This window comes from Triticum urartu, chromosome 5 (genome assembly GCF_003073215.2).
Source record: "Triticum urartu cultivar G1812 chromosome 5, Tu2.1, whole genome shotgun sequence".
Classification (NCBI taxonomy): domain Eukaryota; kingdom Viridiplantae; phylum Streptophyta; class Magnoliopsida; order Poales; family Poaceae; genus Triticum; species Triticum urartu.
In genome coordinates this window covers 50,653,221-50,670,909 of record NC_053026.1, presented here as the reverse complement: position 1 = coordinate 50,670,909, position 17,689 = coordinate 50,653,221, and the positions used below count along the sequence as shown (strand labels likewise).

At 43.6% G+C, this 17,689-nt stretch overlaps 1 protein-coding gene across 1 annotated transcript; it reads left to right on the top strand.

The window, feature by feature from the left end:
• The first annotated feature begins 8,511 nt into the window (after positions 1-8,511).
• LOC125507824 (transcription factor PHYTOCHROME INTERACTING FACTOR-LIKE 13-like) lies at positions 8,512-10,582 on the top strand. Its single transcript, XM_048672341.1, has 5 exons — positions 8,512-8,794; positions 8,950-9,044; positions 9,148-9,841; positions 9,927-9,992; positions 10,086-10,582. The coding sequence occupies exons 2-5, from the start codon at positions 8,983-8,985 to the stop codon at positions 10,323-10,325; spliced, it is 1,062 nt and encodes a 353-aa protein (XP_048528298.1). The 5' UTR covers positions 8,512-8,794; positions 8,950-8,982; the 3' UTR covers positions 10,326-10,582.
• Positions 10,583-17,689: the final 7,107 nt, after the last annotated feature.

Genomic DNA, 17,689 nt, shown 5'->3' with positions numbered 1-17,689 from the left:
TCCTGACAGCTAAGGTACTGGACAGTGATTAATCAAATGTTAATAGTCACCACTTCCACTGAATGAAATAGATTGACACTGGAAAGAAAACAACGAATATGAGAACAGGGGAGCGGCATCGAGCAAAAGAAAAACATAATTGGAGACGTACCTATGTTGTCTAGCACTCTAGCTGCCGGCCCCACTCCCGATATCCCGTGTCGGACGAGGGGTAGGCGGGGGACGGAGGAGATGACGAAGGACAAGGGAACGCAGGTGCTGCCGAGCGAGAACCAACGAATCGAGCGTATGTATCGGCCCTCACAAAAAAAATAGGAGTCAACTCCCTTTCACAACCTTATGACGGATTTATCATTTCACAAACTAGTTGGTCACATTTAAATTTTGTAACGGTCCCATCACTACATGTAATTTCTGGTAATTTCAATTTCGTAACTTCTCGTAACTCTTATTTTTTTACCATCAGATTAGAGTGGATGGACGGCTCCTAAAATCGCCAATCACCGTACCAGTTGTCAATATATAAATAATTGATGTATTACATATATGTTACAATTAATTTATTCTAAGGATATATATTGGCACAATTAATGTATTCTAAGTAATATATAAATAATTAATGTATTATATATATACAGGTTACAATTAATGTATTCTAAGTATATTGGCACAATTAATGTATTCTAAGGAATATATAAATAAGTAATGTATTATATATAAGTCACAATTAATATATTCTAAGGATATATATTGGCACAATTAATGTATCCTAAGCAATATATAAATAATTAATGTATTATATACGTAGACTATGTATTCTGAGTATATATATTGGAACAAATAATATATTCTAAGTAATCACTTATATTGATAGACATATTCTTGGAGGTGGTTCATTGTATCCCAAAATTGAATCTCCTCCCTCCCCCCGCCCCTCTCTCTCTCTCTCCATATATAGATGCAAACAGTGTGTAGATAGAGTAAGCATATTGCAGTGTGCTCCCGTCAGAAAACATACATACACAATTACCAAGGAAGTATTTGCAATTTCAATTGCATCGTCTTAATGGCCAAGCGCACCGGCCTTGCTCATGCAGCCACGCTGCTCTGGCTGTTGCTTCTCATGTGCTTTGCTATCCATGTACATTGTGAGTCACGTCCTGGGTTACTAGTAATTCCCCTTTCTCACATAATGAATCATGGTGCTAATATTATAATCACCTCAAAATGATACAATTGAAAAAGAGTTTAACCCTCGTCTCTACAAACTACTATGCCCTACTCGTGCATTTTTGTCTTTACAAATAATTCTAGTTTGTTCTCTAGTTGATTGGACACTACAACAAAGGTTCTCCGTGGTTATTCCTGTTCCATTTTATGTTTGTATACACGTGTTCCTAGATCCATAATCGTCATTCAGTTTGGTAATCAACATATACTGATGGATATTAACTGTTGATATATATTTTTTTGTCGTGTAGGCCGAATCATGGAAGACAAAGTAAGCAAGAAGATTAATATATCACATGGATTATGCGTGCATAAGGGTTGGACGTGCGAAAGTCTATTCAATTGCGACTGTTGTTTACTAAGCAACATCTGCTATACTTCAATGGCCTTATGCATGGAAGCGTGCAAATAAAATACATATTCTTCTTCAGCCACGTTGGCGACGCCGGCCCATCCTCCGTTGCCTTCCCATACACTATGATCAGTTTTGTGTTGTTACAAGTGATCACGTTGATGTGTCGACCGGTGCACAATTTGGAAATAAAGAACAACATTGTTATTTATTTATTAAAATTCAACTGCTTACCGTAATCATCATCATATATACTCCCTCCGTTCCGAATTACTTGTCGCAGGTATGGATGTATCTAGATGTATTTTAGTTCTAGATACATCCATTTCTGCGACAAGTAATTTAGAACGGAGGGAGTACTAGGCATTATCAGTTTGAGAAGCCAGTGTCCAAATACTATATGTTACATATGTCGTGTGTTATAATATATGCACAATTTCGGTAGTGGTAAAGAGTGTCGGGCAACCGGCCCAACTCGAACCCGATTCCCTCGTCATCCTCTGGTGTGACCACGTGCGCTTGTCCCATTCTCTCTGTAGGCCGACAACTGTTGACCAACCCCCTCCTCCTATGCTGCCTATGCATTTTGGGCCAGCCAAACTAGTGGGATCACACTTTCGCTTTTGTGAAGGTTCTAAAACCTTCCCAAACATTTTTCTCTTTTATATTTTCATGTTTGTTTTCCTTTTCTTTTGGGGTTTTTATTTTCTTTTTATTCTTATGTTTATATTATATTTTCTTTTTTGTTTTTCATTTCCTGACTTTTTTTGAATCATGAACATTTTTTGTTCATTGAATTGATTTTTTTTCATCAAATTGAAAAAATGTTCACCAATTCAATATTTTGTTTGCTTGTTAGTTTGCCACAATTATTGCTTGCTAGACACATCTTTTGAGAGGGACATGCATTTATCATGATTTGTTAGAATACTCTATGTGCTTCACTTATATCTTCTCAACAAGGCAGTTGCTCTTGTGCTTCACTTATACTACTTCGTAGAGAACGGCGGTGGTTATATTTTATAAAAATGATTGCACTCTCATGCTTCACTTAAAGAGTCTATTTGATAGGAAGTGGCGATGAGCACGGGTTATAAGACTAGTCCAAAAAAGATAGGTATTTAAGAGTGGTATAAAAAAACTTTCATGTACATCACTAAATATGAAACACATGTTTTAATTATATTGTTGTTGTAATATGAAATGGTATGAGTTCATGATCATTGGCTAGTAAGAATATAAATATTAAAGCTTGTTATTAACTACTCATTTAAGTGTCTGACATGGTATGACGGGGATGCACGAGCATTTTTATGTCTCATTGAGATCCTTGAGTGCTGTTATAATCGGGGGCGCGCAATGGTTAACTCCTAGCAACCTTCTCTGCAAGGGCATGCGAGTAGTACTTTGCTTTGAGGGCTAATAAAACTTTCACAATAAGTATATGAATTCTTTATGACTAACGTGAGTCCATGGATAATACTTTGCTTTGATGGTTAACTCCTAGCAATCTCCTCCCTTATATCTTCCTCAAAACAGCCATCGTACCTACCTATCATGTCATTTTCCTAGCCATTTCGAGATATATTGCCATGCAACTTCCCCCGTTCCGCGCGTTTTATGACATGTGTGTTCATCATCATATTGCCTTGCATGATCATATAGAGCTAACATGATATTTGTGGCAAAGCCACCGTTTATCATTGTTATACATGTTATGATAGATCATTGCACATCCTGACACACCGGCAGAGGCATTCATATATAGTCATATTGTTTCAGTTTATCGAGTTGTAACATCGAGTTGCAAGTAAATAAAAGTGTGATGATCATCATTATTAGAACACTATCCCAGTGAGGAAAAGGATGATGAGACAATGAATCCCCCGCAAGTCGGGATGAGACTCCGGATTTAATAAAAAAAGGTCAAAATAGCCCAACAAAAAATGAAAGAAAAAGAGAGAAGGGGCAATGCTACTATCCTTTTACCACACTAGTGTTTCAGAGTAGCACCATATTTTTCATATAGAGAGTCTCCTGAGTTATCACTTTCATATACTCGTTGAAATTTTTTATTATAGAATTTGGCTTGTATATTCCAATGATGAGCTTCCTTAAATGTTCGAGTCTTCATGAGCAAGCAACTTGGCCTGTAAGAGTTAGCTGCTAAACATATACGCATGGATCCATTGTTTTCCATCTGATGAGGTCTTCATATTTGGCACACTATGATTAATTTTGTAATGCACATATATGTCGAAAAATAATTGGAATTTAGCTACCATTTGTTCAATTGCAATTATTGCGGAATCAGATGAATGTTTTTCCTATGGACACTATTTGTTCAATTGCATATTGTGGTGAATTTTCTTTTTGCATGCCGATTCAAATGGGATATTTTTGCTTTAACATGACAATTGCTCCGCACACAGTTGAGTGTGTGCGATTCACATCAGAAAGCATACGTCAATCATAGCGGAACCGCCGGTGATACGCAGCAGATCACAGACGATTTGCAGCACTACTACGTGTGCGTAGGGCTCCGGATACATTATCGCACACGAGAGCTCAGAATAAACCGTGCCCAATGTAAAATATAATCCCAGTCCTAAATTTTTCAGAAAAAGTGTGGGATCCCAAACGAAAAGCACACATCACTCTTATCGCAACCGTCGGTGATACACAACAAATCACAAACGGTCTGCAGCACTTGTATGTGTGCGAAGGGGCTCTAGAACCGTTTGTGATAGAACATTATCACACACGGTAATTGTTCGGAAATGTGTGCGATGGAGTCATGCATGGCAGACGAGTTCCACAGAAAACTCGTGTGCGATGGGGCACATATCGCACACAGTTCATATGTTGGCACGTGTGCCATATATACTGCTCCCCAAACGGTTCATTACGACACATCATTTGATTTCACTGCGTCATTAGAAACGTTTAATCACCGATCTCACACGTGTGAAAGAATTTAGTGTGTGTTGCATCGCATACAATTACATTTGGCAAGGCCTCTGCATCATGGCTCCCTATCCCGATGGTTTTTGGGTCGTGTGAGAAGGACCCTTCCCCCTATCGCACACACTCACTAGGCGACGGTTCAAAATACCGTCACGGAAAGGGGTTAAAAACCGTTTGTATAGCAGCTCGTTGTATCAGTGATTGAAAGATAATAATAATAATGCATGGGTTGAGTGGAATGATAACCTCCAGCCCCTGATTTTTTATTATTTCGAGAGTCTTTTCAATTCGGACACAGGGTTGATCGATGAAGCTTTGTTGGATATAGTCAAACATGTGGTTACGGGGCCAATGAATGACCTTCTAACTGCTCCATATACGCGGGAAGAAGTAAAGAGAACCCTATTTCAAGTAGGTGATATGAAGGCCCCCGGCTCTGATGGTCTTCATGCTATATTTTTTAAAACATTTTTGGCATATCATTGGAGAGGAGCTTACAAATGAAGTGCTCGAAGCGATAAACAACAGAAAGATCCCAAATGGGTGGAATGCCACTAATGTGGTGTTAATACCGAAGGTGGACAGTCCAGAGGTTACTTCATAGTTTAGGCCCATCAGTCTATGTAATGTGGTCTACAAGATAATTTTGAAGATGGTGGCTAATAGACTGAAAAAAATTCCTACCTGAGGTGATTTCCCCTAGACAGTGCTTTTGTACCAGGTAGGTTAATTACTGATAATGTGTTGGTCGCTTATGAATGCTTTCATTCCATAAAGAAGCGAACACATGGCTCAAATGGTATTTATGCGGTTAAGCTGGACATGCTGAAAGCATATGACAGAGTAGAATGGGAATTCACGAGGCAACTGATGATGAGGATGGGGTTTCATGCACAATGGATTGAGCTTATCATGGAGTGTGTCTCCTCTGTCAAATATCAGATCAAATTTAATGATACAGAGACAGACAAATTTACACCAACTAGGGGCCTAAGACAGGGTGACCCCCTATCTCCTTATCCTTTTTTGATCTGTTCTGAAGGATTATCAAGCATGTTGACTCACGAAGAAGAAATTGGTGGTATTGAAGGAATAAAGGTGTCAAGGAATGCCCCCTTGATATATCACCTTTTGTTTGCAGATGTCTCTTTGATCCTCATGAGAGCTACGGTACAAAATCCAAGTACGTTGAGAGGGTCCTAGATACATATTATGAGAGTTCAGGGCAACATGTAAGTACACCCAAATCTAGTATCTTCTTCAGTCCTAATACCAGAGTAAATGAAAGGGAGAATGTATGTGGAATGTTAAATATACTAACAGAAGCTTTGTCTGACAGGTACTTGGGGCTACCAACTATTGTCGGGGTTGATCGTAGTGACTGTTTTCAACATCTTGTTGATACAGTATGTCAGAGACTGAAGGAGTGGAAGGGAAAATTTCTATCAGTTCAAGGTGAAGAAATACTTTTAAAGGCAGTAGCTCAGGCAATTCCATCATATGATATGTCTATTTTTAAGTTACCAGAAGGGATATGCAAATCAATCACTGATGAAATATTGAGCTTTTGGTGGGGTGATGGAGAGGAGACAAGGAAATGCATTGGTTTGCATGGTGGAAGATGTGTGTACCAAAGAAGGAAGGTATGGGATTTAGAGATCTTCATAGCTTTACCTTTCTATGTTAGCAAAGCAGTGTTGGCGACTGATCCAGAATCCTAACTCTTTGTGTGCATGTGTTCTAAGTGCAAAATACTATCCTAATGGTAATGTTCTAAAAGCTGGCCCAAAGAAAGGCTCCTCGTTTACATGGCAAAGTTTGATTGCTGGGATACAAACTTTCAAGAGGGAATGTATTTGGCGAGTGGGCACTGGTTCATAGATTAGCATTGGGATGACCCATGGATCCCATCAAGTCCAACAAGGAAGATTATCTGGAATCATGTTGTAAAAGGTTCAAGAGATAATTGACCCTCATACAGGTCAGCGGGATGAAGCACTAATTCAGAGTGTGTTCTCGTCAGTTGATGTACGCAGAATATTACAAATCCCACTACATGTTGAAGCACTAGAAGATTTTGTGGCATGGCACTATACAAAGTCTGGAACCTTCTTAGTATGCTTGGCGTATCACTTAGAATTTGACCATTAGTTCGGTCGCCACTATGCAAATTTGAACAGTGCAGGGAGTGCTCAACTTAGCGGGGTTTGGAAGGAGCTATGGCATCTTCGGTTACCGAGAAAGATCAAGCATTTTGGTTGGAAAGTACTTAAGGGAGTACTACCATGCTACGGTGTACTCGCGGGCAGATACCCTTGATCCCGCAATGCCCGATATGCAAAATTGGTTTGGAGGACATTCAACATTGTTTGTTCACATTTTGATCCGCGCGCCTGTATACGATAACACATAATATTCCCACTGCTGAGCTCATCCTGGTGGCCATGTGGTCTATATGGTGGCAAAGGAGGCAAGTTGCGAAGGGGGAGACTGTTCCAACTCCAGAGCAATCGGCCATCTCAATTCGTGTACTTGCTACCAATTTTGTTCGTGCAAATACACCAAACCAGCCCATCCGCAAGAATGATCAAGTGTGGAAGAAGCCAAGCATGGGAGATATAAAAGTGAACGTTGATGCATCATTTCATGAGGAGAACCTCAGTGGAGCTTGTGGTTTTTGCCCGTGACGATGAGGGAAAATTTCTGGGAGCGGCAACACTAGCATTACCTGATGTCTTAAGCGCGGGATCAGCTGAGCTAATGACCATCTGTTCTAGACTATACCGGGCAGCGAATCTGGGATGCACAAATCTCATCATCGAGTCTGAATATGTATGAACGCTTTGAAATCTATATCTGACCCGGATGCGTACATGGGAGTGGACGCGCGTTCCTGTGGTGGCAGAGTGCTCGCTCTTGGCAATGGAGTTTGCGAGCATTAGCTATGAGTTTTGTAGCGGAGAGGCAAATATGCTAGCAGATGGATTAGCAAAGCATTGTTTTAGCAACAGTACTTCTGAAGTTTGGGAGACTTTCGTCCCTGACTTTATTCTTCACAACTATGTAAATGACCTTGCTAATATACGAGGAATAAAGTTACTACGATAAAAAAATGACGCAGAAGATGAGGTAATAATAAACAAAAATTAAGGAGAAAGAGCATACATACCACCATGCATAGCGAAGTTTTCAATAGCTGGAGAGGAAAATCATCAAGAGGATCAGTCAAGCTACTGTACCTAGGTAGTGGGTAGCCCATGAAAACTCCGACTGTTGATCCCTTGCCCATGACCCACATAAACACGGAGAGAACTGCCCTCGACCGATAAAGACGTGCGAGATGCAAGAGTACTGAGCACTGGACACGCACACCGCCGCCGCCGATGGATGGATGGACCCGCCGGATCTTTTGCTAGCTTCTCAAGAGCTTGATCCACACGCACGTCTTTCTCATGCGACATGCATGCATGTCTCCAAACATAGCCGCCAAAGCTGAACATGTCAAACATGCTTACATGCTCCGTGTTGAGCTGGGCTTGACATGGACGTGACGCTCATCCCTTGGGGAAACTGGCTCCACACGGCCGGACAGCCCGATCGCCCAAGATCTCGAAAATCTTCTCCGAACAGTGACCCGCAAGCGCACCGGGTCGTATCGTTTCAGCTCACACGCCGACGATCGATCATGATCATGACCCGCCCTGCTGCGCTAAGTGAACCTTGCTTTGGACCGCCGAGTACGCGCATACAACGAATAATGATCTCTGGGTGTGTTTCCCAGGTGGCGGGAAGACGACGGCGATGATGATGCGTGTGTAATGTTGCTAGTTAGGTCGTACTTATATGAGAGGTGAGAGCCATTACCTGTCGCTGTCTGTTGATCCAGTCTCCCGGGGAGTGATACTGATATATATCCATCCAGTTCAGTCAAATCAACAGCACAATATGCTGCTGCCAGGCTGCTACAACTGTAGTGGTGTACTTCTGAAGTTCTGATTCTGAACCCACCCAGCTTGGCTTGATATAAAAAGCCCACCCTGCTGCCCAGTTGCAACTCGCCGCTCCATCCATCCTGCTGCACGTTAACCGCTCGGCTTAATTGGAGGGGGAGAGACAGAGTTGCAGGTGTGTGCTGATCAGAACAGATCAGGTCAGCTGGAGGTTGATCTGAAGGCTCTGCACTAATAGTAGTAGTAGTAGTATCTCACCAACTGCAGCAACATTCAGAAGCAGCTAGTTCATCAGGTGCATGTTACTTCTGTGTCCTACCAGAGTGTATATTACCTAACTATACCTGTTTAGCTACAACTATCTGCTGCCTTTTCTGGCCTTTCTAATTCTTGGTGTGCTGCTCACATGTCAAATGGATATGCTATTTTATCATCATATTCTCTTTGCAGTGAGTGAGCGAGTGTGTCTCATACTGAGGAACGATGAACCAGTTCGCCCCGGCAGATTGGACCGGTAACATGGGAGACGCCCTGCCGCCGTTAAGGTCCGTCCTCATCACCGCTGGATTCATCTTCTTTTTTCTTGGATCGGCAACATGGGAGCTCTGGAATCCATGACTGATTCTTGCATGTGGCGTGTTGCTGCAGCGGCGAAGACGACGGCCTCGTCGAGCTGCTGTGGTGCAGCGGCCACGTCGTCATGCAGAGCCAGGCGCCGCCAAGGCCGGCGGTGCCCGAGCAGGAGGCGGCGCCGTGGTTCCAGTACCCCGTCGTCGATGAAGACGACTACTCCGTCGAGAGGGACCTCTTCTCGGAGATCTTCGGCGGAATGCCGGCGGATGGCGCAGGCAGGCCGTGCAAAGAGGAGGATAAGGAGCGAGGCGCCGCGGACGCGGTGACCGCGCTCCGAAGCGGGGTGATGCCGCCGCCGCTGCTGACGGATAAAGCAGGGTTGCACGGCGACGGCCCGCGCGACTCGCCGGCGTCAGAGGCCGGCGAGTCCTCGGTGGTCACGATGGGTTCCAGGAGGGTCTGCGGCGGGAGCAACCAGGCCCAGACGCCCCACGTCTCGGATACCGCCGACGACGACAGCGTGCTGCTGCCGCGGAGCGGCAGGGAAGCCAGGGACGCTAGGTCCTACCACAGCGCGTCGGCGACGTTGACCACGTCGTCGACGTGGTCGAGGCCTTCCGGCGCCAGCAAGCGGAAGCAGAGCGAGGGCCCCAGTGAGGCTATGCAGGACGTGGAGTCGGACTCCGCCGACGTGACGTGCGAGACGGCGCAGAAGCCGACTACAGCCAAACGGCGGCGCGCCGCCCAAGTGCACAACCTCTCGGAGAGGGTACGTGATCAATACCTTCGACTTACTTCGAGTTTCCTTGACTCTTGGCCGCCATTGCTGACTCTGTTCTGCGTGATGGATGCAGAGGAGAAGGGACAGGATCAACGAGAAGATGAGGGCCCTGCAAGAACTCGTACCCCACTGCAACAAAGTATGTACAGCTTCGAATACGATCTTAAATATAATTCTTAGCAATTGCGATCGATCTGATCATCTCGTTCTTGGCATCGAATTCTTCCACCAGACGGACAAGGCGTCGATGTTGGACGAGGCGATCGAGTACCTCAAATCGCTGCAGCTGCAGCTGCAGGTGATGTGGGCTATGGGCGGCCGCATGACGCTGGCGCCGGCGCCGGTGATGTTCCCGGCGGGCGCCCACCAGTACATGCAGCGGATGGCCGCCATTAGTTCCCGGATGCCGCCATTCACGACCTGCGTATACAGTTCAAATGACCCAGAAATGACCCAGACACTTTCTTCGTGATCGCTTTACTTTGTTCAGAGAAGTTCGGTGTACTGTATTTTATATAAAAAAAATCGTATTTAGGAGTTTGACAAGTCAACCTAATCCTTTTATTTTGAAATGTAAGGCGTGTTTTGACTATTTAAACTCATGTTTTAACCAACATGTGAATCATGTTATTATGAATCAGTATCATCAGATTCACATTTGAAAGTAGTTCTTGTGGTTATCACGGTGTAACTATTAATGAAATAATGTGCATGAAATTTATGCTCAAAGTCCAGTTGGGAAACCAACATATGCCTTGTTGTTCCAAATTGATGGGAGTACTATTTTCCTTTTATCGACGGCATTATGCATATTTACACATTAATTTATAAAGAGGTCTGTTTAAAACTCACCTAGATGAGATTTCTTTACCCCCCGCAAAAAAAAGGTCCATCTAAAACTCACCTAGATGAGATTCTTTTTTTTTTGCAAAAATGATCAGATCTAGATGAGACTTTGACAGGTCAGCTAAGTGATGTCATCTCTTTTGTGTGGTCTCATTTTCCTTCTTATCAAAAATTTCTTTTACCTTATTTTTTGTTTCATGTATGTTTGTTTTTATTTGCTGTAGGTGTGTTGTTTTTGTCCGTGGATTGATGTAATCTTTTGTGTGTTCCATTGGGTTGTTGCGCTTTTATTATTTTGTATTTGAGCATTTTCAATTCTGTTGAATTTGTTCTGGCTGTTGGGCTTTGCTTTGTGTTGTGATTTTTGTCAAGTTTAGCCAAAAGAAAATGCACACTATACTTACACAAAATTGGATTAAAAAACATAGGAAAAATATAAACATAATAGATGGAAAATATCAGAAAACAAAATCATGCCAAGTCAAAAAAAATATGAAAAAAAGAATTTAGAATATCATGGTAGCATGTTTTGTTGTCAGAGTTGTAGTCACGTTGATGGTGCGCAAGTTGCAATGGAGGGCAACACTTGCAGTTGCATGTCTAGCGGCGGACATGCAACTATCCCGGTGATGATCGTAGTTTGAGGAGTTCATGTATTCACTAAGTGTTAATGCTTTGGTCCGGTACTCTATTAAAAGGAGGCCTTAATATCCCTTAGTTTCCAATAGGACCCCGCTGCCACGAGAGGATAGGACAAAAGATGTCATGCAAGTTCTTTTCCATAAGCATGTATGACTATATTCGGAATACATGCCTACATTACATTGATGAACTGGAGCTAGTTCTGTGTCACCCTATGTTATAACTGTTGCATGAGGAATCGCATCCGACATAATTATCCATCACTGATCCATTGCCTACGAGCTTTTCATATATTGATCTTTGCTTATTTACTTTTCCATTGCTACTGTTACAATCACTATAAAACCAAAATTATTACTTTTGCTACCGTTACCGCTACTATCATACTATTTTGCTACTAAATACTTTGCTGCAGATATTAAGTTTTCCAGGTGTGGTTGAATTGACAACTCAAATGCTAATACTTGAGAATATTCTTTGGCTCCCCTTATGTCGAATCAATAAATTTGGGTTGAATACTCTACCCTCGAAAACTGTTGCGATCCCCTATGCTTGCAGTTGTAGTCAGGGCCAACACTTGCAGTCGTGTGTCTAGTAGGGGATACGCAACTGCCCAACCCACAACAAAATGCCACACCTGCAACACCAGCACCTAAACAACCCAAATTGTTATCGCTTTGAGAGCGTCCAATTGCAGTCAGGGCCAGCACTTGCGGTTGTGTTTCTAGTGTCGGATATGCAATTGTCCACCCTTCGATAAAATGTCACTTGCACAACCCCGCGCCCAAACAACCCCACTTGCATTCTAGTTGAGGGTGTGCAGTTCTAGTCAGCGCCAACACTTGGAGTTGCATGTCTAGTGTCGGACTTACAACTACCCACCCCTCAACAAAATGCCAGTTGTGCAACCCCCGCACCCAAACACCTCAGTTACAATTGCGTCGAGTAGTCGGGACCAACACTTGCAGTTGTGTATATAATGATGGACATTTAACTAGGTCTGAGGTTGTCATGATGGATAAGCAATTGGGCCGGGTAGGGACGATTTGCATGTCGATAATGGACATGCAACTAATTCGAGCAAATTATGTATCGAGGGTGAACATAGAACTAGATCAAATGACGTAGTTGCGTGGGTCACAGATGTGCAACCGGTGGTGGCTCTTCTGGCAAAGCCATCAACAAAATAAAAAACTGATGAAAATATTCTTCAAAAAACGTGACTATAAATCAAAGAATTGTGGGTTCTTCCATCGAAAATGGCATCCAAACTATCTAGTCATATAATTATAAAATGACTGATGGAGCAAGGACAACTTACACAGATAGAAGGTTTCTCCTACTACTATTTTACCGTCTGAAACAGAAAAAGAGAAACAGGATCAACATATGCAAAAAAACATAGCCGACTCCTCCCTTGCAGCCTACCATCTGTTCCCCAGATGCTTCTCTCTTCGTACAAAATGGGAGCAACTAATTAAGGGGTACTTGATACATATCCAACGTATCTATAATTTTTGATTGTTTCATGCTATTAGCATACCACTTTTTGATATTTTTGCATCAATTTATATTATTTCTATTTGAACTAACCTATTAATCCAACACCAATGGTCAGTTCCTGTTTTATATTGTTTTTGGTTTTTAGGTGCAAAATTCACGGAGCCAGAATGAACTGGTTTTTTTATGAATTGTTTATGGGAATTATCAAAAATGGCGAATAAATAAACGCAAGGTAGTGCTCGAGGGGCCTACATGGCCATCCCACGCGCCCTGGCCTCTGGGCGTGCCGAGGGGCGTGTGGGTCCTCCTTAGGTCGGCTGGACCCCTTCTTTCGCAGCAACAAAGCTAATTTTATGGGGGGGTGATCACCTTAAAATTTTAGCCCTACCAGAGTTGCAAGTATTTGGGCTATAAAAATGGTGTTCGACCAGAAAACAATACTGAAAACAGAGAAGAAAATAGAGAGAAAAGGATGAGGAGATCCAAAGATCCAATCTCAAAGGGGCTCTCGCTCCTCCGGGAGCCATGGTGGCCAAGGAGCAAAGGGGGGAACCTCTCCCCATCTAGGGTGGAGGCCATGGAGGAAGAAGCCAGAGGGAGGGGGGCTCTCCCACATCTCTCTCTCCCGGTGGTGCCGGAGTGCCGCCGGGGGAACCATCATCGCGACGATCGTCTTCATCAATATCGTCGCGTTCGCCAACATCTCCATCACCTTCCTCACCTCTTTTCAGCGGTCCACTCTCCCTCTACCCGCTATAATCCCTTGCTTGAACATGGTGTTTTGGAGGCTATTGGTTATTATTATGATGATTTCTTGCATCTTCTTTGTGTATTCGTAGATAATTGTTGTGTTATGGGTAAATTGGTGAATTTTTATGATTTGTTTGAGTTTCTTATGGTTATATTACTAGCTTTTGGTGCCAATCATATGAGCGCATGTGTGGGTCACACCATAGGGTTAGTTGTATGTTGATAAGACTATGCATATGGGGGCAGGAGTGACTAAACCTCGCTAGACCATGGAAATTGATGCATATGGGATTGAAGGGGGGGGTCAATATATCTTAATGCTATTGTTGAGTTTTACCTTCATGAACTTAATAGTAGTTGAGGATGCTTGCTAATAGTTTCAGTCATAATTATATAAAATTCCAAGTAAGGGAAAGTATGTGAGCATAGGCTTTTCCACATATAAACTTGCAATGATGATCAGTTTAGTAACTTAGCTGATTGCAGAGACATAAAAACATGAGGAGTTAGACTACCGACTTAGGAGATAGTCAAAATAAGTTGGTGTTTTGCGGTTTTTGCATGTTTATGATTAAAAAAGAGCGAAAATACAAAGTTATATCATGCTACGGAAGTTGGAGAGTGTTACGTGGCCATAGTAGGATCCTTTACAAAATTTAAAGTGAGACAACATTTCAAAATTTGAAACATAGGAGAATAGGCATGAGTAAGTTGACTACACAATATCATGGATCCGCTATGATGACAAGTTCTATTTACCGCATTATAATTGGATTTCTTTCACTCTCTTATAATGTAATATATAATTAGAAGAATTTGAAGCAAATATGCCCTAGAGGCAATAATAAAGTTGTTATTTATATTTCCTTATATCATGATAAATGTTTATTATTCATGCTAGAATTGTATTAACCAGAAACTTAGTACATGTGTGAATACATAGACAAAACTAAGTGTCCGTAGTATGCCTCTACTTGACTAGCTCGTTAATCAAAGATGGTTAAGTTTCCTAGCCATAGACATGTGTTGTCATTTGATGAACGGGATCACATCATTAGAGAATGATGTGATGGACAAGACCCATCAGTTAGCTTAGCACTATGATCGTTTAGTTTATTGGTATTGTTTCTTCATAACTTATACATGTTTCCTCTGACTATGAGATTATGCAACTCCCGAATACCGGAGGAACACCTTGTGTGCTATCAAACATCACAACGTAACTGGATGATTATCAAGATGCTCTACAGGTGTCTCTGATGGTGTTTGTTGAGTTGGCATAGATCGAGATTAGGATTTGTCACTCCGTGTATCGGAGAGGTATTTCTGGGCCCTCTCGGTAATGCACATCACTATGAGCCTTGCAAGCAATGTGACAAATGAGTTAGTCACGGGATGATGCATTATGGGACGAGTAAAGAGACTTGCCGGTAACGAGATTGAACTAGGTATGGTGATACCGACGATCGATCTCGGGCAAGTAGCATACCGATGACAAAGGGAACAACGTATGCTGTTATGCGGTTTGACCGATAAAGATCTTCGTAGAATATGTAGGAGCCAATATGAGCATCCAGGTTCCGCTATTGGTTATTGACCGGAGATGTGTCTCGATCATGTATACATAGTTCTCGAACCCGTAGGGTCCGCACGCTTAACGTTCGATGACGATTTTTATTATGAGTTATGTGATTTGATGTACCAAAGGTTGTTCGTGGTCCCGGATGAGATCACGGACATGACAAGGAGTCTCGAAATGGTCGAGAGGTAAAGATTCATATTTTGGAAGGCTATATTCAGACATCAGAAAACTTCCGAGTGATTCGGGTATTTTTCGGTGAACCGGGGAGTTATGGTAATTAACTGGGGGAAGTATTGGGCCTTATTGGGCTTTAGTGGAAAGGAGAGAAGGGCCATAAGGGGAGGCAGCGCGCCCCCCATGGGCTAGTTGGAAGTGGATTAGGAGGGGCGGCGCCCCCCTCTTTCCTTCTCCCTCTCCTCCTCCTTCCCTCTGTCCACCTCTTGGAAAAGGAAGGAGACTCCAACTAGGATTGGGAATCCTAGTTGGACTCCCCCCTATAGGCGCGCCCTCACGGAGTACAGAATTATGGGGTCCTCGGGTGTCCGGGCTTTGTGATATGGGCCGGACTAATGGGCCATGGAGATACAAGACGGAAGACTTTCCCCGTGTCCGGATGGGACTCTCCTTGGCGTGGAAGGTAAGCTTAGCGTGCGAATATGAAGATTCCTTTCTCTGTAAACCGACTCTGTACAAACCCTAGTCCCTTCTGGTGTCTATATAAACCGGAGGGTTTAGTCCATAGAGGTGGTCATAATCATAATCATATAGGCTAGATATCTTGGGTTTAGCCATTACGATCTTGTGGTAGATCAACTCTTGTAACCCCTATACTCATCAAAGTCAATCAAGCAGGACGTAGGATATTACCTCCATTAAGAGGGCCATAACCTGGGTAAACATCGTGTCCCCTGTCCCCTGTTACCTTCGATCCTTAGACGCACAGTTCGGGGCCCCCTACCCGAGATCTGTCAGTTTTGACACCTACATTGGTGCTTCCATTCTGAGTTCCACTGTGTCATCGTCGAAAGGCTCGATGGCTCCATCAATCATTTACAACAATGCTGTCATGAAGGAGATTTTTCTCCCGGACGAGATATTTGTATTTGGCGGCTTCGCACTGCGTGCCAACTCGGTTGGCCACCTGGAGTAGATCGACAGCTACGCCCCTGGTCACCAGATCAGTTTTGGAAATCTGAACTATGTCACTGATATCCGAGGAGACTTGATCTTCCAAGGGTTCGCGGCCTCAACCACCGCTCCGGCCTTAGATCCAGAGCATGTCATCGGGTCCAAAGATGGGAGTCTAGAGACCGCCGGGCTCTTTGTGACCTTAGAGCTCAACACCGAGAGAATAGCGTCTCCGGCAATCATTGCAAGGCCGGACTCTTCTCCGTATACTACTTCCGAACCCTGGAGGTCCGCATCATGCGAGCTCGGCCCAGAAACTTCCGACCCCGTCCAAACCCCGCTCTTAAACGAGGCTCTGGACTTAATGCGATCCCTCATCATCACAAAGGAACCGCTTCTGAATCACGCCTAGCCCAGACTAGGGGCTAGAAATAGGGAATTTTACTTCCCACCCACCACCAACTTCATAGCCACTGCCGAGGACCTAACCGACATCCTTGATGACGCCTCCGAAGACATCGACCGTATGGACAACGATGCCGGAGAGGAGCAGGCCCAAAACCCGCCGGTCATCGGACGTTGGACGACCACCTCCTCGTATGACGTATACATGGTGGATACTGATACGTCTCCGTCGTATCTATAATTTTTGATTGTTCCATGCCAATATTATTCAACTTTCATATACTTTTGGAAACTTTTTATACTATTTTTTGGGACTAACATATTGATCCAGTGCCCAGTGCCAGTTCCTGTTTGTTGCATGTTTTTTGTTTCGTAGAATATCCATATCAAACGGAGTCCAAACGGAATAAAAACTGGCCGAGATTTTTTTGGAATATATATGATTTTTGGGAAGAAGAATCCACGCGAGACGATGCTCGAGGGGCCCACGAGGTAGGGGTGCGCGCCCCTGTCCCTCGTGGCCATCCCGTAAGGCAGTTGATGCCCTTCTTTCGCCACAAGAAAGCTAATATCCGGATAGAGATCGTGTTAAAATTTCAGCCCAATCGGAGTTACGAATCTCCGGGAATATAAGAAACGGTGAAAGGGAAGAATCTGAGAACGTAGAAACAGAGAGAGACAGAGAGACAGATCCAATCTCGGAGGGGCTCTCGCCCCTCCCACGCCATGGAGACCATGGACCATAGGGGAAACCCTTCTCCCATCTAGGGAGAAGGTCAAGGAAGAAGAAGGAGGAGGGGGATCTCTCCCCCTCCCTTCCGATGGCGCCGGAACGCCACCGGGGGCCATCATCATCACCGCGATCTACACCAACACCTCCGCCATCTTCATCGACATCTCCATCACCTTCCCCCCTCTATCTACAGCGGTCCACTCTCCCGCAACCCGCTGTACCCTCTACTTGAACATGGTGCTTTATG